General features: G+C 52.8%; 1 protein-coding gene across 1 annotated transcript in view; it reads right to left on the bottom strand.

Moving 5' to 3' along the window:
• The window catches only part of LOC137347600 (laminin subunit gamma-3-like), a 77,406-nt gene that overhangs the window by 5,931 nt on the left and 48,047 nt on the right, over positions 1 to 23,428 (bottom strand). The window contains exons 14-25 of the mRNA XM_068012144.1: positions 22,754 to 22,999; positions 20,432 to 20,585; positions 19,352 to 19,494; positions 11,636 to 11,814; positions 10,075 to 10,213; positions 9,168 to 9,370; positions 7,982 to 8,067; positions 5,382 to 5,516; positions 4,040 to 4,187; positions 2,515 to 2,661; positions 2,062 to 2,164; positions 695 to 897 (exon numbers count right to left, since the gene is read on the bottom strand). Of these exons, the coding sequence (XP_067868245.1) occupies positions 695 to 897; positions 2,062 to 2,164; positions 2,515 to 2,661; positions 4,040 to 4,187; positions 5,382 to 5,516; positions 7,982 to 8,067; positions 9,168 to 9,370; positions 10,075 to 10,213; positions 11,636 to 11,814; positions 19,352 to 19,494; positions 20,432 to 20,585; positions 22,754 to 22,999 (1,886 nt within the window). The remainder of the gene's footprint in view (positions 1 to 694; positions 898 to 2,061; positions 2,165 to 2,514; positions 2,662 to 4,039; positions 4,188 to 5,381; positions 5,517 to 7,981; positions 8,068 to 9,167; positions 9,371 to 10,074; positions 10,214 to 11,635; positions 11,815 to 19,351; positions 19,495 to 20,431; positions 20,586 to 22,753; positions 23,000 to 23,428) is intronic.

Genomic DNA, 23,428 nt, shown 5'->3' with positions numbered 1-23,428 from the left:
AGGAATGATACAACACAGAAGGCAACCATTCGGCCCATCGTGTCTGTGACAGTTATCTGAAAGTGTGATCCAATTAGTCCCTCTACCCCCTGCTCTTTCCCTACAGCCCTGTAAATTGTTTCCCTCCAACTATTTATCCTTTACCTTTTTGAAAGTTACTATTGAATCTGCTTCCACCGCCCTTTCGGGCAGCGCGTTCCAGATCACAACAACTCACTGCATTAGAAAAAGAAAACCTTATCTTCCTCTACGGTTCTTCTGCCAATTATCTAAAACCTGGGTCCCTCTGGTTACTGACCCTCCTGCCACTGGGAACAATTTCTTCTAATTGTCTTCACCAGAATACCTCATGATTCCGAACACCTCTATTAAATCTCTGCTCTAACGAGAAAAATCCCAGCTTCTCCACATAACTGAAGTCTCTTATCCCTGGTACTATTTCAGTAAATCTCCTCTGCACCCTCTCGAACGCCATGACACCCTTCCTCAAGTGTAGGGCCTAGTATTGGCCACAATATTCCAGCTGAGGTCTAAGCATTGACCAAGTGATGTTCCTGTACAAAGATCCAACACACTTCTGACAGATTCCCTTTTCTCTCTCGCCGTTCCAACACAGTTGTTGACCTGACTATGCTAAAGGGAAAGGGACTTGAATGGGTTAAGTACACAGGAGGTAATGCCGTTCCCCTTTGACCTTTGCGATGCCTCGAGTGAGGTGCGAGGCTCGGGCAGCTGTGGTGTTGCTGACGGTGGAGCTTGACCTGGCAGCTCGCAATATCCGGCCGGCCTGCAGTGTTTTCCTCTTTGCCTCCGCCAACACCCTCTCTCCAATGGGCCCCATCTTCCTGAAAGCCCCTTTGCTTCTTATCCTCCTCGCTGAAAACAGTCGCTTGTTGTCTGAAACAATAATAATAAAGAACACCCATTATCGGGTTAAATCATGAGGACAAGTTACACAGACTGGGCTTGTATTCCCTCGAGTATAGAAGATTAAAGGCTGATCTCATCGAGGTGTTTAAGATGATTAAAGGATCCGATCGGGTCGATAGAGAGAAGCTATTCCCTCTGGGTGGGGGGAACCCAGAACAAGGGGGCAGAACCTTAAAATTCGAGCCAGGCCGTTCAGGGGTGATGTCAGGAAACACTTCTTCGCACAAAGGGGAGTGGAAATCTGGAACTCTCTCCCCCAAAAAGCTGTTGAGGCTGGGGGGTGGGGGATTGGGGTGGGGGAGGGTGTGTTGGCGGGGTGGGGGGTGGTGGGGGCAACCGATCAGTTCAGAAGGTTGATAGGTTTCTGTTAGACAAGGGTGTTAAGGGTTACAGAATCAAGGCGGGTAAATGCAGTTAAGTTACAAATCAGCTCTGATTTTGTCAAAGGCAGAACAGGGTTGAGGGGCTGAATGGCCTCCTACTGCTCCCATGTAACCAGTCGGACAGTAGTCACACAAAGGGGTGCGGGGAAAACATTAGGGCATTGAGCTCACACGCACCCCCTAATGGGTTATAAACCGGGTCAATAGGGTTAGCCGGGCAAAGGGGGGAGTGGGGGAGGGCAGTAGCGGGCAATAGGGTTGGAGGCAGGGAGGGGAGTAGAGGGCAATAGGGTTGGAGGCAGGGAGGGGAGTAGAGGGCAATAGGGTTGGAGGCAGGGGGAGTAGGGGGCAATAGGGTTGGGGGGCAGTGGGGGAGGGGAGTTGGGGGCAATGGGGGTTCAGTTGTTCTCCAACACGATTTAGGCTGAAGGCGAATGACAGTGCCTGAATAAACCCAACAATCGGGCCCAATATGGTTGCCAGCCTGTGTTCAGTTATCACCTGGTGTGGTACTGAGCCCCACACAGAACAGGAAGGGCCCAGGTTCAACTCTGGCCTATTCCTGGGAGGTGCAATCACATGGCCCCCTATCTCCAACTATCTCCGCCCCCATACTCAAGCCATTGGTCACCTGACACACCCCTTCTCGTGGTGCCCCGCCTTCCCACACCCATTGGCAAGTGAATAGGCTCTCTCATCCGATTGGATGAACCTTGACTGGGATGGGGAGCAACAACGCAGACGGTACCTTCCAAAGTTTTCATTAATAAGAGTCCTTCTTCCTTTATGCGTTTGGCTTTCTGGATTGATGCACTCGCGGTGGCCTGGGCAGTATTAACACGACTCAGGAGCTAAAAGATGAGAAAGGCCTGTGTTTATACAATCGGAATAACAGTGGGGAAAAAAAAATTCTCTCAGAAAGGAGGGGAAACTCACTACCGCTCAGGCCATTGAGGGTGACGAGGGGCTTGAGGTCTCAAGGATAAGAAAGGAGGAGAGAAACAAAAAAAAAGAAAGGGGAGAAGGAAAGACTTGCATTTATATAGCACCTTTCGCAACCTCAGGATGTCCCAAAGCACTTTACAATCAATGAAGTAGAGTCACGGCCCTAATGTCAGACTCATTGCCCCTCACCAAGTGCCAATCCCCTGGTACATTACAAGGAGGGGAATGCAGCCCATTGCTCCAAGGGCCTCCTCACCTGCTCAAAGGATCTCTTTGTTTCCACTCCAACATTCAAGAGTTTCAGTCGCGGCTCCAACTCCACAAGAAGCTCCTCGATTCGCTGTTCCTTTGTCTGAAGAGAACTTTCCAAATCCTCAATCTCTGCAGTTAAATTGTCCAAGCCCTTTCGGAGAATAAAAGAGGGGTCAATCAGAGACGGACTACTGGCCAACATTGACCCCAACTACATGAAAACACAGGTCACCTCAGCAACAACAATGTGCATTTATATAGCACCTTTAACAGAGTAAAACATTCCCAAGGTGCTTCACGGGAGCGTAATCAAACAAAATTTGTCACCGAGCCACATAGAGTGATATTAGGACAGGTGACCAAAAGCTTGATCAACATTGTCGGTTTTAAAGGAGAGAAAGAGGTGGAGAGGTTTAGGGAGGGAATTCCGGAGGGTAGGGTCGCCAATGGTGGAGATCGATAGAAATCAGGGATGCTCAAGAGGCCGGAATCGGAGGAGCGCAGAGATCTCAGAGGGTTATGGGGCTGGAGGAGATTACAGATATAGGGAGGGGCGAGGCCATGGAGGGATTTGAGAATAAGGCTGAGAATTTTTGAATTGAAGTGTTGCTGGACTGGCAGCCAATGGCGGGTCAGCGAGCTCAGGGGGTGATGGATAAACGGGACTTGGTGCGAGTTGGGACACGGGCACCGGAGTTTTGGATGAGCTCAAGTATACGCAGGATGGAAGATGGGAAAGAAGATTGCTGAAGTTTCATCTTCTCCGGGATCGAGCAATGACAGTTAGTCAAAAGATTGGGGAATCAATTAATTCATAGAGGCCCAAATTAGACGCTTTTGAAGTGCAGTCACTGTTGTAATGTAGCAGTCACTCTGCACAGCATGATCCCACACACAGTACTCTGATAATGACCAAATAATCTGTTTTTTAGATGCTGGTTGAGGGATAAATATTGGCTGGGACGCAAGGGAGAGTTCCCCTGCTCTGCTTCAAAATAGTGCCATGGGGTCTTTTATATCCACCCGAGGGGGGCCGCGGTTTAACATGTCATCTGGAAGATGGCAGTGTAGCAGTCCCTCAGTACTGCACTGGGAGTGTCATCATCAATTCTGGGGTTCTGGAGTGGGCCTTCAACCCACAACCTTCTGACTTCAAGGTGGGAGTGCTACCCACTGCGCCAAGGCTGATACTTCCAGACATCATACTCCGCATAAACCATCAACGTATCGGAATTGAAGAATCTTCCTAGGGGAAACAAAGCCAGTCATTTCCCATTGGTTCTTTCCTGAACCTGCAGATACTCTGACCTCTCCCACAGGAAGAGGCAGCGCCAATGTAGAGGAAGTGCCAACGGCGACAGTAATTGTCCCCATGGTGCGTCTACTTGGAGCAACCCCCACAGGAAATAGCTGAGCAGTAGTCTTAAAGGGACAGGCCAGGGTCTGCAACCCTGTTGCAGATCCAAGACTAGACAGGAGCAATGTCACGGGAGATCAGCTAGTACGAGTGACAGCGACTGCACACAAACCTCAGGCTTCAATTCAGTGTGGTTTCGAAGCAGAGACGAACCCGCCCCTCGAGCTTGCTGAGTGGAGGTGTACAGCCTCTTTGCCTCCTTCAACACCTTCTCCACCTCCATCGTCAACTCCTCCATTTCAATTTGCAATGCCTGCAGTCTGTAGAAGAAAAAAACAGACCGGGGAAAAAAAAATTACTTGCATTTATATAGCGCCTTTCCCATCTCAGGGCATCCCAAGTTACAGCCAATGAAGTACTTTTTTGAAGTGTAGTCACTGCTGTAATGTAGGAAATGTGACCGCCAATTTGCGCACAGCAAGATCCCACAAACGGCAATGTGAAAATGGACCAGATGACCTGTTTTAGATGTCAGTTGGGAGACAGGACCAGAGAAATGGGGGAGGCTATTCAATTAGATCATGCTGGTCTGTACCTCAACTCCATTTGCCCACCTTGGGATCTTTTACGCCCACCTTAGAGGGCAGAAGGGGGCCTCAGTTTAACATCGCATCCAAAAGACAGCGCCTCTGACAGTGTGGCACTCCCTCAGTACTGCACTGGGAGTGTCAGCCTGGATTATGTGCTCATGTCCCTGGAGTGCGGTCTGAACCCATGAGCTTCTAACTCAGAGGCGAGAGTGCGACCCCCTGATGACGCCTAAAGGAAGACACGGATTTGCGTTTATTTAACGTCTTCGTCAAGTGCGCACAAACATCCTAAAGCATTTAGATGCCCGCGTAACTTTACAAGTACAGTCACTGTTCTTGCGTTGGAAAGGTGACGTTGGTTGACTCGATTTTTGTGTGGGTGGTGGAGGGGGAGGAGGGAGGGAGTGAGGGGGGAGGAGTGGGGGGAGAGGGAGGAGTGGAGGGAGAGGGAGGTTTCACCGAGTTGGCAGCGGATTTAAACCGATTGCATTGGTTTTTGCAGACGGCGGTGTGATGTCATCGACAGTCAAGTCTGATCGGTGTCGATTCTCAGAGTGAGACAGAGACTTTTAATGATGTTATTGCCCAGGAGGATTAGACCGCTCAGCCGGCACCCCACCCACTGCTCACCCCCCACCGGAATCCCTGCTGTCCTCTGACCACCACCCCCCAGCCCCAGATGTCTGCCCTCCTCCAATTCCGGCCTCTTGCGTATCCCTGATTCCCATGGCTCCACCATTGGCAGCCGTGTCTTCAGCTGCCTGAGTCCCAGGCTCTGGAATTCCCTCCCTGAACCTCTCCGCCTTTAAAACCGACCTCCATGACGTCAAGGCCACCCCTCCTGATGCCTTCTTCGGCACGGTGCCGATGTTTGGGATCAGCGCCCTGCGGGGATGTTGGAGACGGGGCAGGGGGCTCACTCACCGATCCTCGGCCTCCATGATGCCACCAGCTGTGGAGTTGTCCTCGATGATGCCCGACAGGAGGAGGAAGGTTTGGTTGGATGCGGCGAGGGCTTCTCTCACTATTGACTCAACCTCCATTGCGACTCTGGCCTGGCTGTGCAATGAGAGAGACAGAGAGAGGGGGTGGTGAGAACGAGTGTGATTGGACACGAGGCAGGTGCTCTGCGGTGATGTGGATTGTTCGCCTTAGAGCAGAGAAGGTTAAGGGGAGATTTGAAAGAGGCGTTCAAAATCAGGAATGGTTTTGACAGAGTAAATAAGGAGAAACTGTTTCCAGTGTCAGGAGGGTGGTTAATCAGAGGGCACAGATTTAAGATAATTGGCAAAAGAACCAGAGATGTCTTCTGTGCATCGAGCTGTGATCTGGAACGCACTGCCTGAAAGCAGATTCAATAATAACTTTCAAAAGGGAACTGGATAAATACTTGAAAAAGGAATATTTGCAGGGCTCTGGGGAAAGAGCAGGGAGAGTGGGACTAATTGGATAGCTCTTTCAAAGAGCCAGCACACGCATGATGGGCCGAATGGCCTCTTTCTGCACTGTGTCATTCTATGATGTTAAAAGGTCAAGATTGAGCTGAAATAGTGGGGCATTCCTGCCACTTTATAAATCACTGGTGTGACTGCACTTGGAACATTCTGTACAGTTCTGGTCGCCACATTGCAGAAAGGATATTACAGCTAGTGAAAAGATAAAGAGAGCAACCAGAATGATTGAGGCGATTGATTTATGAGGAGTAAATTATGTAAATTTATGTAAATTAGACGTGTTCCCATTGGAAAAGAGAAAGTTGAGAGGTGATCTGATTGCTGTTTATGGGATTCCACCAGGACTTGATAGTATCGACCATGTCAAACTCTTTCACCTTGTCCTGAGCTGTAGAATCCGAGAACACAACCTGAGCTTGAACTGCGGAGAATTCAAAACTAATCTGAGGGAACAATGTTTCATTGAGCCAGAGGACAATCGATGGAATGGGCTCCCTCGGAAGATGATGGGCGAATTTAGTGTTGATCCATTCAAAAACAAATACAAATGACAGATTTCTTTCAGAAAATAACATTTTGGGATCCAATATGTGAGACATGACATGTGGTGAGTGTATAGTGCTTGGGAGGACCAGGTGAGTTAGGACCCAAAGCTCTTGGCCAATGGGGGTTTTCCTCACCTCATGCCTGCCTCTGTTGTAGACTACTTGACAGAGATTGATCACTGTGGTTAGTCAACAACTCCGTTATCGTTCGATCGTGGGGCGAGACAACCAGAATGGTAGCAGGTAACTTGATGGATTTGTCTCTTTACGTCCTGCAATTCTTATGCTCCTGTTGATACCAACAATGACAGACAGGAAAATACGCACTGGTCCGTCCAGCCTGTCCCACACGGTTGTGATCCATCACACCGGACACCCAAGGGTGACGTGTGATCTCATGGGTGAGCCAATAAACCAATAGGGCAATTTGGGACGGGAAAAAAAAAAGAAAGAAAAATTTCTCTCTCGCCCACTTTGATGATCGAAACTAGTCCAGGGGATCACTCCGGTCCTGATTAATGTTACTGAAAATCTACCTCTGGGTCAAAGTGAGCTCCACCCCAGTCAGAAAACATTAAAGTGCCCAAAGCACAGGAACCACTTGAATAATGTTTGACTGTGTTTCTGGGAGTATGAGTGTGTTAAACCGACACAGGGAGCTTGTGATATGATGGGACTGCAGTCCATTATTGCACAGTGAGAACAGAGTGGGCAGACTGAGGGGTGCCTGCAATGGTTAAATAAATGGATCGATGCTTTGTTGAAATAGTGTAAAGTATCAGACACAAGCATTACTTGTTAAGACTTTTATTGAAATTACTCTAAAATTGGGTCTCAGTTCTGCACACCTGGTGAGGTTCAAACTTCCTCTGTAAACCAGGCACTCACAATTTTCACTGAAGATAGTGAACAGTGTCAATGACAGGTGTGTAACTGTGACGGTGGGGCTGAATAAACATGCCTGCAATTCCAGTGCTGACCACTCAGTGTCAGTCCGAGCACGTTTACATCAGCTGGTGTCACACTGAGATTCCCTGCTTCGACATTCTGACACTGCTCCCTCGTTTCCTGTTAGAATGTGGACACTGGAACTGGCCTCAGCACTTGGAGATCAGTCAGGGGCAGGAGGGGAGGTGGGTGCTCCTGGTGGCCCCCTGCTGGGGAAGGCATGTGTGAGGACATCCAGGGGGCAGGTTTCAACTGCCATGGACTTGCTGGAGACTGGCAATGCAAAACATCCAATTTCATTTTCACTGACCCCGATCAGGCGGTCTCTATAAAACGGGCACAATGCCAGTCTCACGCCCGCATGGTAATATACCCCTAGGTGAGGATGGGATTGAGGTTTGCGTTAAGGTCCCAGGGAATCTATTTCCTCCGGTGGGGGAATCCATAAAGGAAGGGGACTGGAAACGTAGAATTCTGCTCTTTTCACTTTAACTGGAACACAGCATGTCGCTAACCGCGTACATAATGAACCCGGAGTCTGGACTGCGCCAAACTTCTCATCCCGGTCAAAGTTTACCTTTCTGCAAGAGTGCGGGACTCCTTAACCAGTCCTGTCCAGTTCCGGAATTCATAACCGCGAGAGCTACGGATGAGCCATGGTATCTGTTTAACCAGAAACAAATATCATCACCATATTGTAATACCATATCTGCCATGCCAGTGCCAGAGATGCTGCCGAGCAGGACAGGAGGGGCAGATTTAATCTCTCAATAACTGTCACCCAGTATCAGCCTGGAATGATATCGCCAAACATTCTGACTCTCACAAACCCAGAGGGGCATGAATTTGCCAGTCTGACACTCTTCAAAGTGATATACTGAAACAATGAACAACATGAGAAAACAGTAACTCAGTACAGAAAGAGGCAATTATTGTGTCTAATCCCCAGTCTGTGTCATTTTAACTAAACAGATTCAGGGTTAATGTCCTCTCTAACCTTTTACTATTGTGTGCAGTCTGTTCATTTGAATGCGCGGGACCTTTAAATTGTTTATGTGCGGTATCTTAAAGGGGACATGTTGTGAGCAGCCTGTGCAGTACTTTCCGGGTTGCTGCATGACTGTGCATGCACACAGTTTACAGGAAACATTAGTCAGGGCAGTGGTAAAGGAGCTCTAGAATCTACAGAACCTGCAGGAAAAGAGGGAGCAGGTAAAGATCCAACTGCTGCTCACTATCTAATATGAGTGTGTGTATGTGTGTGTGACAATGTGCTTGTACATGTGTGTCTGTGTGTCAGTGTAAGTGTGCGACTGTACGTTGCACATACACATGAGTCAGCGTGCGAGAGCATGAATGGGAACACGGACATGAGAGAGAACACAAACAAAAGAGAGCTCGCTAATGTGAGTAACAGCACAAGACAGCGTTAGCGTGAGTGAGAGTGTGTCAGACAGAGTCTGGACCTCACACATCACTCCTGTAGGGAAGGCTTATGGTCACCAGCGAAGCCTCCTGTAGTCGAACAGTCTGTCTGGAGTCGCGCAGGAGGAGCGGCCACGTGGACCGAGCCCATGGGGAGCAGCTGGTGCCCGTGGGCCTGAACGGGAACAACAGCCCAGAGAAAGGAAACAAAAAAATCGACTCCGCTTTTAAAACCGATAATGATATAACAAAAAGCAGGATGAACAAGGAATGTGATGGCCTAGTCGGGAACAAGTAAGCTCCCGCCTCTGAGCCTCAGGCTGGTCGGTGAACAGTACCGGACTGTGAAGAGCCTCCCTGGCTGCTTGCAGCTCCCGCTGGGTGCTGTGGATGATGAGCTGGCTGTCGGACACCACGTAGCAGGGTTTCTCCCTGTTCCCGTCGCAGCCCAGGCTCCAGCTTATGTTACTCAGTTTCTGTCCAATTCCGTCCAGTGAAATCTCTACTTCATCCACCAGCTGCACAAACAGGGCCCGGGGACCTGCAAAGAAAGCAGCATCTCAGTTACAAACACTCCCATCCCGGGCAGCTTCCCTAATTCCCTTTGTTCTCTCCTCATTCATATCGCACTTTAATATCCCATGGTCTTCACAGGAACATCATCAAACAGAATTTGACACCGAGCCATGGAAGATATGAGGACAGGGGACCAAATAATTAGTCAAACAGGGAGGGTTTAAAAGAGCACCTGAAAAAATGGAGAGCGGCGTGGAGAGAGAGGGAGGAATTCCAGAGCTGGGGCCCAGGCAGTTGGTGCAGTGATTAAAATCAGGGATGCTCAAGAGGCAGAATTAGAGGAGTGCAGAGATCTTGGAGCGTTGTCGGGCTGGAGGAGATTACAGAAATAGGGATGGGTGAAGTCACGGAGGGATTTAAACATGGAGATGAAAATTTTAATCAGAATAGGTGATGCCAGCATTTATTGCCCATCCCTAATTGCCCTTGAGAAGGTGGTGGTGAGCTGCCTTCTTGAACCGCTGCAGTCCATGTGGGGTAAGTATACCCACAGTGCTGTTAGGAAGGGAGTTCCAGGATTTTGACCCAGCGACAGTGAAGGAACGGCGATATAGTTCCAAGTCAGGATGGTGTGTGGTTTGAAGGGGAACTCACTCCCCCCACTGCGCTCATCTCCCCTCACTACCCCCTTGCACTCACCGGCCCTCACTCCCACCTGCACTCACTCACCCTCCACTGACTGGGCCTCCATGTCTTTGAGGGCTGCCTGCAGGTGATTGGTGTACAGCTGATAGAACTGCTCAGGGTTGTGGGTGAATTTGTCCAGGTTTTCCTCCAGCCGGTTCATCCTCAGCTTCAGTCGCTTCACCTGAGAAATGACAGAGAGTGAGTGTAAGGACTCAGGGCAAGAGAAAACAACAGCTCCCCTTCGCTCTCTCATTAAACACAGAAAAACGGGCCTTTCACAAACACAGGCCTTTGTCCCCAGAGTAAATTCCACCGTCAAAACGCTCAGCCCTTCAAGCCCAGCCTCTCTGTCCCTCTGTGGGCTGTGGTCCTGACCTCCCGCTGAACTGCGGGCAGACATCCCACTGACAGGTAGATTTCAAGGAGTGTCTTAAAGATGGAGGGAGGGGTTGAGAGGCAGAGAGGTTCAGGGAGGGAATTCCAGAGGTAGGGCTCAGTCAGCGGAAGGCACGGCTGCCAATGGTGGAGCCATGGAAATGTGCGAGAGGTCAGAACTGGAGAAGTGCAGATATCTCAGAGGGTGGTGGGTTTGGAGGAGGTTACAGAGAAAGGGAGGGGTTAGGACATGGAGGGGTTTGAAAACAAGGATGAGAATTTTAAAATTGAGGGGCTGCCAGTACAGGAGCCTGTGTAGGTCAGTGAGCACAGGGGGTGATGGGTGAAAGGACTTAGTGCAAGTTAGGAAACAGGCAGAAGAATTTTGGATGAGTTGATGGTTATGGAAAAGAAAAGGAAAAACTTGCATTTATATAGCGCCTTTCACGTCCACTGGACGTCGCAAAGCTCTTTACAGCCAATGAAGTACTTTCTGAAGTGTATTCACTAATGTAATGTAAGAAACACAGCAGCCAATTTGCACACAGCAAGATCCCACAAACAGCCATGTAATAATGACCAGATAATCTGTTTAAGTGATGTTGATTGAGGGGTAAATATTGGCCAGGACACCAGGGAGAGCTCCCCTACTCTTTGAAATAGTGCCACGGGATCTTTTGCATCTACCCGAGCTGGCAGATGGAGCCTCGGTTTAACATCTCATCCGAAAGATGGCACCTGCGACGGTGCACCACTCCCTCAGTACTGCACTGAAGGGTCAGCCTTGATTATTGTGCGCAGGTCCTGGAATGAGACTTGAACCCGGAACCTTGTGAGTCAGTGGCGAGGGTGCAACCACCTGAGCCACGGCTGACTGCGGAGGGTACAAGGTGGGGAGGCTGCACAAGGAGAGCATTGGAATAGTCAAGGCAGGGTCTAACTAAAGCTTGGATGAGGGTTTCAGCAGCTGATGAGCTGAGTTACAACAGCCGGGGCCTGTTTCCTGCTGCAATGACACACGCCCGGAGTGAAAAAGGCGGGGGAGGGCCTTGGTGCGCATCACATAGAATTATTGGTCCACAGCCACTGAACGGGGGTGGGAAAACCCGCAAGGTTCAAGAGGCTGCTATAGGCTGAGAGCCTATTAACAGACTCCAGCTATTGTTGCTTTAGGGATGTTGTCTCTGTTGCTAGTGGTTACCACGCGAATCGACAGGAGGTTTCTTACCTCGTCTTGGACCAAACTGTAGCAGAGAGGACACTGTTGACAGTGAAATGTTGAGACTTCATAGAAATAGTTGTCCTGACACTGGTCACACTTCCATCCCATGAAGCCCCTCTTACAGAGACAGGACCCATTGCCCTGGCACTGCATATCCAGGGATCCCAGCGGAGAACAGTCACAGGCTGCAGGGCAGGAGAGAGGAAACAAGGGAAAGATTTAGCGGGCGGGAGATTCCATTCAAATGGTGTCTGCACCTGCAGGGGGAGCGAGGTTGTATATTGCAACCCTGAGGGAGGGAGAGGAGAGAGGAGACAGGAGAGACAATAGAGAAGAGAGCAGAGAGAGTGGAGAGCAGAGAGCAGAGAGAAGAGATCAGAGAGGAGAGAGCAGAGAGGAGAGAGGAGAGAGCAGAGAGGAGAAAGGAGAGGAGAGAGGAGAAAGCGGAGAGCGGAGAGAGCAGAGACAGCAGAGATGGGGGAGAGTGGGGAGCGGAGAGCAGAGAGCGGGGAGGGGAGAGGGGAGGGGGAGAGAGGAAAGAGGAGAGACCAGAGAGAGGCGAGACCAGAGAGAGGCGAGAGAGCAGAGAGCGCGGAGAGCGCGGAGAGAGAGGAGAGAGCGGAGAGAGAGGAGAGAGCGGAGAGAGCGGAGAGAGGACAGAGCGGAGAGAGGACAGAGCGGAGAGAGGACAGAGCGGAGAGAGGACAGAGCGGAGAGCGCAGAGAGAGGAGAGAGCGGAGAGAGGAGAGAGAGGAGAGAGAGGACAGAGGACAGAGCGGAGAGCGGACAGAGCGGAGAGAGGACAGAGCGGAGAGAGGACAGAGCGGAGAGAGGACAGAGCGGAGAGAGGACAGAGCGGAGAGAGGACAGAGCGGAGAGAGGACAGAGCGGGGAGAGGGCGGAGAGAGTGGAGAGAGGAGAGAGCAGAGAGCAGAGAGGAGAGAGCAGAGAGGAGGGAGCAGGGAGGAGAGAGCAGGGAGGAGAGAGCAGGGAGGAGAGAGCAGGGAGGAGAGAGCAGGGAGGAGAGAGCAGGGAGCACAGCAGAGAGAGGAGAGAGCGGAAAGCGGTTAGCGGAGAGAGGGAAGAGAGGGGAGAGCGGAGAGAGGGGAGAGCGGAGAGAGGGGAGAGCGGAGAGGGGAGAGAGCGGAGAGGGGAGAGAGCGGAGAGGGGAGAGAGCGGAGAGGGGAGAGAGCGGAGAGGGGAGAGAGCGGAGAGAGCGGAGTGGGGAGAGAGCGGAGTGGGGAGAGAGCGGAGTGGGGAGAGAGCGGAGTGGGGAGAGAGCGGAGAGGGGAGAGAGCGGAGAGGGGAGAGAGCGGAGAGGGGAGAGAGCGGAGAGGGGAGAGAGCGGAGAGGGGAGAGAGCGGAGAGGGGAGAGAGCGGAGAGGGGAGAGAGCGGTGAGGGAAGAGAGCGGTGAGGGAAGAGAGCGGTGAGGGAAGAGAGCGGTGAGGGAAGAGAGCGGTGAGGGGAGAGAGCGGAGAGGGGAGAGCACGGAGAGGGGAGAGAGCGGAGAGGGGAGAGAGCGGAGAGGGGATAGAGTGGAGAGGGGAGAGCAGAGAGGTGAGAGGAGAGAGGAGACGGGGAGAGTGGAGAGGGGAGAGCGCGGAGAGAGGAGAGAGTGAAGAGAGGAGAGAACGAAAGGAGAGAGCGAGAGAAAGGAGAGAGCGGTGAGAGTGGAGAGGAAAGAGCGGAGAGGAGAGAGCGGAGAGGAGAGAGCAGAGAAAGGGGAGAGGGGAGAGAGGACAGAGCAGAGAGAGCGGGCAGTGCGGGGAGAGGGGAGAGAGCGGAGGGGGAGAGAGCGGAGACGGGAGAGAGCGGGGGGAGGGGAGAGAGTGGGGAGCAGGGAGGAGAGAGCAGAGAGAGGAGAGAGCAGTGAGAGGAGAGAGCAGAGAGCAGGGAGGAGAGAGCAGAGAGCAGTGAGAAGAGAGAGCAGTGAGAGGAGAGAGCAGAGAGCAGGGAGAGAGCAGAGAGAGCGGGCAGTGTGGGGAGAGTAGAGAGGGGAGAACACAAAGAGGAGAGAGCAGAGAGGAGAGAGCAGAGGGGAGACAGCAGACGGGAGACAGCAGAAAGCAGAGAGGAAAGCAGAACTGAGAGCGGAGAGCAGAGAGAAGAGAACAGAGAGGTGAGAGCAGAGAGGTGAGAGGAGAGAGGGAGAGTGGAGTGGGCAGAGCGCGGAGAGGGAAAGCGCGGAGAGCGGAGAGAGGAGAGAAAGGAGAGAGCGGAGAGAGCGGAGAGAGTGGAGAGGAGAGAGAGGGGAGAGCGGAGAGAGGGGAGAGCGGAGAGAGGGGAGAGCGGAGAGAGGGGAGAGCGCAGAAAGCGGAGAGAGGAGAGAGCGGAGAGAGCAGACAGGAGAGAGCAGAGAGGAGAGAGAAGAGAGCAGAGAGAAGAGAGCAGAGAGGAGAGAGGAGAGAGCAGAGAACAGAGAGGAGTGAGGAGAGAGCAGAGAACAGAGAGGAGTGAGGAGAGAGGAGAGATCAGAGAACAGAGAGAGGAGAGCAGAGAGGGGGGAGAGGGCGGAGAGGAAAGAGAAGAGAGCAGAGAGGAGATGGGAGAGAGCAGAGAGCATAGAGGAGAGGGGAGAGCGGAGAGGGGAGAGCGGAGAGGAGAGAGCGGAGAGGAGAGAGCGGAGAGGAGAGAGCAGAGAGGCGAGAGGGTAGAGCAGAGAGAGTGGGCAGTGCGGGGAGAGGGGAGAGAGCAGAGAGAGTGGGCAGTGCGGGGAGAGGGGACAGCGGAGAGGGGAGAGGGGAGAGGAGGGAGGAGGGAGGAGGGGGGGGAGAGTGGAGATGGGAGAGCGCGGAGAGGAGAGAGAGGAGAGAGCGCAAAGCGGAGAGAGCAGAGAGGAGAGAGCAGAGAGGAGAGAGCAGAGAGGAGAGAGCAGAGAGGCGACAGCAGACGGGAGATAGCAGACGGGAAATAGCAGAAAGCAGAGAGGAAAGCAGAGAGGAAATCAGAGCGGTGCACGGAGAGCAGTGAGGAGAGAGCAGAGAGGTGAGAGCAGAGAGGTGAGAGCAGAGAGCAGAGAGGGGAGAGCGCGGAGAGGGGAGAGCGCGGAGAGGGGAGAGCGCGGAGAGGGAAAGCGCGGAGAGGGAAAGCGCGGAGAGGGAAAGCGCGGAGAGGGAAAGCGCGGAGAGGGAAAGCGCGGAGAGGGAAAGCGCGGAGAGGGAAAGCGCGGAGAGGGAAAGCGCGGAGAGGGAAAGCGCGGAGAGGGAAAGCGCGGAGAGGGAGAGAGCGGAGAGGGAGAGAGCGGAGAGGGAGAGAGCGGAGAGGGAGAGAGCGGAGAGGGAGAGAGCGGAGAGAGGGGAGAGCGGAGAGAGGGGAGAGCGGAGAGAGGGGAGAGCGGAGAGAGGGGAGAGCGGAGAGAGGGGAGAGCGGAGAGAGGGGAGAGCGGAGAGAGGGGAGAGCGGAGAGAGGAGAGCGCAGAGAGAGGAGAGAGCGAGGAGAAGGGAGCGGGGAGAGGGGAGAACGGGGAGTGTGGGGAGAGGGGATAGCGGAGAGCAGAGAGAGCGGAGGGGAGAGAGGGGAGAGAGGGGAGAGAGGGGAGAGAGGGGAGAGAGGGGAGAGAGGGGAGAGAGGGGAGAGAGAGGAGAGAGGGGATAGCGGAGAGGTGAGAGCAGAGAGGTGAGAGCAGAGGAGAGAGCAGAGAGGTGAGAGCAGAGAGGTGAGAGGAGAGAGGGAGAGTGGAGAGCGGAGAGCGCGGAGAGGGAAAGCGCGGAGTGAGGAGAGAGAGGAGAGAGCGGAGAGAGGAGAGAGCGGAGAGAGGAGAGAGCGGAGAGAATAGAGCGGAGAGGAGAGAGCGGAGAGGAGAGAGCGGAGAGGAGAGAGTGGGGAAAGGGGAGAGGGGAGAGAGCAGAGAGAGCGGGCAGTGCGGGGAGAGGGGTGAGAGGAGAGACCAGAGAGGAGAGAATGGAGAGAGGAGAGAGCGGAGACAGCGGAGAGGATAGAGCGGAGAGAGGAGAGCGGAGAGAGGAGCGCGGTGAGAGGGGAGAGCGCAGAGAGGGGAGTGTGGAGAGAGGGGAGTGTGGAGAGAGGGGAGTGCGGAGAGAGGGGAGTGCGGAGAGAGGGGAGAGAGGGCAGAGCGGAGAGAGAGAAGGGCGGAGAGAGGGGAGAGCGATGAGCGGGGAGAGCAGAGAGAGGAGAGGGGAGAGAGAGGAGAGGGGAGAGAGGCGAGAGCGGAGCAAGAAGAGAGAGAAGACCTCGAAGAGAGAGGAGAGAGTGGAGAGTGCGCAGAGAGGAGAGAGAGGAGAGCGGAGACAGGGGTGGGCGGAGAGAGCAGCCATGAGAGAGTGGAGAGAGGAGATTGGAGAGAGAGGAGAGAGAGGAGAGGCGGGAGGGGAGAGGGGGGAGAGCGGAGACAGCAGAGAGTGGAGAGAGAGAGCGGAGAGAACAGAGAGAGCAGACGGGAGAGAGCAGAGATGAAAGCAGAGATGAAAGCAGAGATGAAAGCAGAGATGAAAGCAGAGGGGGGAGAGTGGAGAGAGCGGAGAGGGGGAGAGCGATGAGAGGAGAGAGTGCAGAGGAAAGAGCGGAGAGAGCAGAGAGGAGAGAGAGAGGAGAGAGCGGAGAGCGGGAAGAGGGGAAAGGGGAGAGTGCAGAGGGGGGAGAGCGGAGAGTGCAGAGAGCAGAGAGTAGAGAGCAGAGAGTGGTGCGGAGAGAGAGAGCGGGGAGAGCGGAGAGAGCGGAGAGAGCAGAGGGAGCAGAGAGAGAGCAGAGAGGAGAGAGCAGACGGCAGAGAGCAGAGAGGAGAGCAGACAGGAAAGCAGAGAGGAGAGCAGAGAGGAGAGAGGTGAGAGGAGGGAGGAGAGAGCAGAGGGCAGAGGGCAGAGGGGGGCAAACGGAGAGGGGAGAGCGCGGAGAGGGGGAGAGCAGAGAGCACAGCGGAGAGATGAGAGAGCGGAAAGCAGTGAGCGGAGAGGGGAGAGCGGAGAAAGCGGAGAGAGAGGAGAGAGTGGGGGCAGAGGGGAGAGCGGAGAGAGGGGACAGCGGAGAGAGGGGAGAGAGAGGAGAGAGTGGGGGGAGCGGGGAGAGTGGGGAGAGGGGTGAGAGCGGGGAGAGGGGTGAGAGCGGGGAGAGGGGTGAGAGCGGGGAGAGCGGGGAGAGGGGTGAGAGCGGGGAGAGCGGGGAGAGCGGGGAGAGCGGGGAGAGGAGAGAAGAGAGAGCAGAGAGGAGAGAGAGAGAGGAGAGAGAGGAGAGAGCGAGGAGAGCAGAGAGCGGGGAGAGCAAAGAGAGGAGAGAGGAGAGAGCGAGGAGAGCAGAGAGCGGGGAGAGCAAAGAATGGTGCGAGGGGAGAGTGGGGCGAGGGGAGAGTGGGGCGAGGGGAGAGGGGGCGAGGGGGGCGAGGGGGGCGAGGGGAGAGTGGGGTGAGCGGGGAGAGGGGAGAGAGGGGAGAGCGGGGAGAGCGGGGAGAGAGGGGAGAGGGGTGAAAGGGGTGAAAGGGGTGAAAGGGGAGGGGGAGAGAGGAGAGAAGAGAGAGCAGAGGGAAGAGAAAGCAGAGAGGAGAGAGAGCAGAAAGGAGAGAGAGCAGAGAGGAGAGACAGCAGAGAGGAGAGAGAGGAGAGAGAGGAGAGAGAGGAGAGGAGAAAGCGGGGAGAGCGGGGAGAGAGCGGGGAGAGCGGGGAGAGGGGAGAGTGGGGAGAGGGGAGAGCGGGGAGAGGGGAGAGCGGGGAGAGCGGGGAGAGGGGATAGCGGGGCGAGCAGGGAGAGGGGAGAGGGGGGAGAGGGGAGAGCGGGGAGAGGGGAGAGCGGGGAGAGGGGAGAGCGGGGGAGAGGGGAGAGCGGGGGAGAGGGGAGAGCGGGGGAGAGGGGAGAGCGGGGGAGAGGGGAGAGCGGGGGAGAGGGGAGAGCAGAGAGAGAGGAGACAGGAGAGACAGGAGAGACAGGAGAGAGCGGAGAGCGGAGATGGGGGAGGAGACAGCGGAGAGTGAAGAGAGGAGAGCGGGGAGAGGGGAGAGCACAGAGCAGAGAGGAGAGAGGAGGAAGCAGAGAGCAGAGGGGGGCGAGCGGAGAGAGCAGAGAGAGCAGAGACAGGAGAGAGCAGAGAGGAAAGCAGAGAGCAGAGAGGAGAAAGGAGAGAGGAGAGAAGGAAGAGGAGAGAAGGGAGAGGAGAGCGGAGAGCGGAGAGAGCAGAGAGCAGAGAGGAGAGAGGAGAGAGGAGAGAGGAGAGGGTAGAGGGGAGAGGGTAGAGGGGAGAGGGTAGAGGGGAGAGGGTAGAGGGGAGAGGGGAGAGGGTAGAGGGGAGAGGGTAGAGGGGAGAGGGGAGAGGGTAGAGGGGAGAGGGTAGAGGGGAGAGGGGAGAGGGGAGAGGGGAGAGGGGAGAGAGAGAGGAGAGAGGAGAGAGGAGAGAGGAGAGAGAGCAGAGAGTGGGGAGAGGAGAGAGCGGGGAGAGGAGAGAGCGGGGAGAGGAGAGAGCGGGGAGAGGAGAGAGCAGAGAGAGAGCAGAGAGAGCAGAGAGAGCAGAGAGGGCGGAGAGGGCGGAGAGGGCGGAGAGGGCGGAGAGGGCGGAGAGGGCAGTGAGGGGGGAGAGGGGGGAGAGGGGGGAGAGAGGAGGGCGGAGAGAGGAACGCGGAGAGAGCAGAGAGGAGAGAGAGCAGAGAGGAGAGAGAGCAGAGAGGAGAGAGAGCAGAGAGGACAGAAAGGAGAGAGAGCAGAAAGGAGAGAGAGCAGAAAGGAGAGAGAGCAGAAAGGAGAGAGAGCAGAGAGGAGAGAGAGCAGAGAGGAGAGAGCGCAGAAAGGAGAGAGCGCAGAAAGGAGAGAGAGCAGAGAGCAGAGAGGACAGAGCAGAGAGCAGAGAGGAGAGAGCAGAAAGGAGAGAGAGCAGAAAGGAGAGAGAGCAGAAAGGAGAGCAGAGAGTAGAGAGGAGAGAGCAGAGACGACAGAGCCAAGAGGACAGAGCCGAGAGGACAGAGCCGAGAGGACAGAGCCGAGAGAGAGCGAGAGACAGAGAGCATTCCCGCAGCATCACGCTGGCACTATCGCATTCCACTCTCCCCATGCAGGGCAACCCCCCCAATCCACCCAGCCCTGTTCCACAATCTGTCTGTGATCTGTGTCGCAAGCAGTGGCCACGTAGGTTCTGGAGCAAAAAAGACATGCTACAGATCCTGAAATTCAGAGATAAAAAATGAAAATGCAGGAAATGCTCAGCAGGTCAGGCAGCCTCAGTGGAGAGAGAGAGAGAGATAGAGAGAGAGAGAGTGAAACATAGGGTTAATGTTCTAATGCAAAGTAATTAACCTGAAACGCTAACCCTCCTTTCCTCTCTCCACAGATGGGATGCAGCTTTTCCCAGGAAGGACAGTTCCCAGCTCAGTCAAAGTACCATTCCACATCATGACCCTGGGTGTGAGCTGCTTGCTCCCTCTGCTAAGTTTGCTGATCCCTGGGCAGCCCATGTCCCATCCCGAGTCAATGAAATCAGCCAGGGTCCCCAGCTCCCAGTCACGATGCAGTGAATCCTGCTGGATGTGGGTGTCGGGTGTGATGCCCTACACAGTCGACTCCGTGTCTCGGCTCAGCCATGAAGAATGGCCTTTTGAGCATAGAGGCATCCTCATGACCCCATGAGTAGCAGAAGGGAGATTAAATAAACAGGCCCCAGAGAGACAAAAACAAGAAATGCTGGATTCACTCAGCAGGTCTGGCAGCATCTGTGGAAAGAGAAGCAGAGTTAACGTTTCGGGTCAGTGACCCTTCTTCGGAACTCAGAGAGAAGTGGTTTGACTCAGTACCTCGACAGCCCCTCTCAGAGAGGTCAAAGTAGCCCCGCTGGCATTTGTCACATGATCTCCCTTCGATGCCCGGCCGACAGCTGCACTGCCCCGTCTGAGCTTGGCAGTAACTGTTCCGTGATCCCACAGGGTGGCAGGCACAGCTGGAATAACAGCAAGAACATTTGTGACACACAGAGAGATCGGCTAGAGACACCCTCAGAACACAAACTCCAGCCACTACACTGACCCATGGGCCATTGACAACCAATCCCGCTAAGGCCCCTTCAACAACATCTTCTAAACTCACGACCTCTGCCAACTAGAAGGACAAGGGCAGCAGATGCATGGGAACATCACCACCTGCAAGTTCCCCTCCAAGTCACACACCATCCTGACTTGGAACTATATCGCCGTTCCTTCATGGTCACTGGGTGAAAATCCTGGAACTCCCTTCCTAACAGCACTGTGGGTATACCTACACCACATAGACTGCAGCGGTTCAAGAAGGCAGCTCACCACCACCTTCTCAAGGGCAATTAGGGATGGGCAAGAAATGCTGGCCTGGCCAGCGACGCCCACATCTCATGAAAAAAATATATGTAAACATCTTTGGATATTAACTTGAGGGGCCAGGCTTGTAAATTCACCGTGGTAAAATAAACTGCCAACATACTGCTAAGATTTGCCAAATAGTGTTCTGTTAATGCCACCGGTGACCTCCATAAAAGAGCGGGTTTAACTGCCCAGGATCAGAGGTGAGGACGGTTACTTTGGCGGGTTACAGGGGAGCATCGTGCATGGGTTGCCTCGCCATCTCCCCACCATCAGGAGTGGGGGAGAGGAGGGTGAACTCTCGGAAAAGGACAGACTGCAGAAAAATAAAGACTGAACTCTGTCGAGTCTTGAATTTAGAGGCAATTTCCTCCCTTGTCAAGTGACGTTTCTGCGGAGGGACCTTCCTGACTCTGGCTGGGCTTTTCACCATTTGCCCTCGTCCCGTCCATACCCCGGTGGGTGCTGTGAGGGCCAAGTAAACAATGTCCAGCTTTTCACCAAGGAGCGACTGACCTCCCAATAACAGTCCTTCCTATAGGTTACCTGAGGCACCCCACCGCGGGCTGCAGGTTATAGTAGCCTGGCTCACATTGGCTGCAATCTCGGCCAGTCACATGGGGCAGACACTCACACTGACCACTCCCAGGGTTGCAGATCTGAAACTCATTGATTGAACCAATTGGATTGCAGTCACATGCTAGAGAGGAAAAAAAAGGATGAGATCTAGGTGCAGTGACTCAGTAATAAACCAGAGTAATAACATTGAGTTCACAGCACAGAAACAGGCCATTCAGCCCATCTGCTCCATGCTGGTGTTTATGCTCCACATGAGCCTCCTCCCACTCCCTTTTCATCTCACCCGATCAAAATATCCTTCTATTCCTTTCTCCCTCATGTGTTTACCAGCTTCCCCTTAAATGTATCGATACTATTCACCTCAACCACTCCATGTGGGAGCGAGTTCCACATTCTCACCACTCTCTGGGGAAAGAAGTTTCCCCTGAATTCCCTACTGGATTTATTAGTGACTGTCTTATATTGATGGCTACTAGTCTTAGACTCCTCCACAGGTTCCAATAGGGATGGGCAACAAATGTTAGCCTTGCCAGCAATGCTCAAATCCCACAAAAGAATTTTAAAAATGGAAACATTTTCTCTACATAATTTACGACAGCCAGAGCCACCTTGTGTGTGTTGGAAATGAGCAAGGGTCTTAATAAGGTAATCAAAGAAATCTCTGGAGCAGGCTGTAGACTCTGATTCACTGAATTCCTTCAAGCAGGAACGGGACCTGTTTCTGGCTGGTGACGGAGCAGATTCCTCCCTACAAAAGGGGAGGCACGGAACAGAATTATTAGGGTGACATCCGGAACTACTTTCAAGAGCCTGGATGGGTCAGAGAGGAATTTCCCAGATTTTTTTTCCTTCCCAAATTGGCCTGGATTCTTATTCACCTCTCCCAGGAGATCACATAGCTTGCGGTGGCGCGGAGAGTGTATATACGGTGATACACAGGGTAAAACAAACTGTGCGGGACGGGCTGGATGGATCAATGTTTGTACATTCATAGAACCAGTGTAGGCTTGAGCAATGCCATGGGAGGTCAGCGAGGAGGGACTAGGTTTCCCGCTATCCTGGGTTTAGCTGCTATAATTTTCGGTAAATTCCAACATTTTGGTTTATTTCTGCCTATATTCTCTAGCATTAAGAAGAATGGGAGGTGATCTCATTGAAACATATAAAAGTAATTAAGAGAATTCGGGAGGGTAGATGCTGAAGGCTGTTTCCCGCTGGCTGCAGAGACTAAAACTACGGGGGTTAGTGTCAGAAATGGACTGAGATGAGGAGAAATTTCTTCACTCTGAAGGTTGTGAATCTTTGGAATTTTCTACCCCAGAGAGCTGTGAATGTTCAGTCATTGAGTATATTCAAGAGTGAGATCCATAGATTTTTAGACACTAAGGCAATTAAGAGATAGGGCGAGAGCGGGGTTGAAGTAGATCAGCCATAATCTTACTGAATATCGGAGCAGGTTTGAGAGGCTGTATGGCCAATTACTGCTTATGTTCTTAATATCATTACATCCAAACTGCACAATGCAGTAAATCTCAAAAGATTAACAAAAGTTGTATATAGTCATTTGGTAGTACAGAACTTGAGAAATGCTCAAAATAGAGACATGTTGTTGAAGCTTTTCGTCTTGTACTCATCAGGACAATCCGCAAGAATAACCAATTCAAGGGAAAACAACAACTTATACTGCATGAGAAGACAGTGCTGATTGGTTGGCAAGTGAACTCTGATTGGTAGAGGCATTGCCATGGGGAATGCATCAGTTTACGGTGACTTGACAGTTAACTGCCAGGCTTTGTTTGAAATTTAAACCAGGCAGCTTGACTCTGATTGGTCAAGGTATTGCCTTGAGGAATGAACCAGCGAATGGCTGTCACTTATTTTGTTCAGGTAAAACAGGCGTAATGTGTATACATCTTTCTGTCTGCAAAGAACAGGGACCTGTGTATTAATGTATGTGGCAACACCTCTACCAATTAGAGTTCACTTGCCAACCAATCAGCACTCTCTTCTCATGCAGTATAAATTTTTGTTTTCCCTTAAATTGGTTATTCTTGTGTACTGTCCTGATGAGTGCAAGACGAAAAGCTTCGACAACATGTCTCTATGTTCAGCAAAAGTAGCATACTAGTTAGAAAGGTCCATCTTAGTGAGGGTTCGATAATTGTCTCACACACACACACACACACGTAACATACACCACTGATGTCACTCTCAAAGACCCGAGCTTTTGTAACTTGTTAGTACACTTGCTGAACACTCTAGACTCCTTCATATAAACCTCTCACTCACGCTGGCATTTGTCGAATAGTTTGGGGGCCAGAGCATTCCCGTAGAAACCATCGTGACACCTGTCGCAGTAATGGCCGACAGTGTGGAACAAGCATTTCAAGCACTCCCCTGTCAGGTGATTGCAGTTGCCAACAGCGTTGGGATCGGTATTCCCGTTACACTGGCACGGGCTGCAAGGGCGGACGAACTGATGAAGTCCCAACGGGTCACCAAAGTAACCATCATCGCACATTTCACAACGCTTGCCTGGTGAGAGGGAGAGAGGTGGGAGGCAAGATCAGAAAACCAGTCAGAACATTAAAAAACAAATCACAAAGGCACTAACTGAAAAAACTACCCTTTTACATGGGAATTTTCCAACATTTCATCCATGGAAATTTTAGAGATTTTACAGCTGAGCAAAGGGTGAAGTGTACCATGAGGATTACCTTAGCTCTAGGAATGACCTGCAGTCTCCAGGAATTAAAGTTAATTTTCCTGGAGTAAAACCGAAGAGGCTTTTAACTTTTTTTAAAATTATTTTTTCATTTTCCTTGGCACATAGGAACAGGAGTTGGCCATTCAGCCCCTCCAGCCTGTTCTACCCTTCAATTATCTTCACCCCATTTACCCTTGGTTCTATAACCCTGAATAACTTTGAATACTGTTGCTTATCACTTAACCGGAAAAAAATTG

Source organism: Heterodontus francisci, chromosome 32, assembly GCF_036365525.1.
Source record: "Heterodontus francisci isolate sHetFra1 chromosome 32, sHetFra1.hap1, whole genome shotgun sequence".
In the NCBI taxonomy this organism is placed as follows: Eukaryota; Metazoa; Chordata; class Chondrichthyes; order Heterodontiformes; family Heterodontidae; genus Heterodontus; species Heterodontus francisci.
This window is presented reverse-complemented; position numbering and strand designations above follow the sequence as displayed.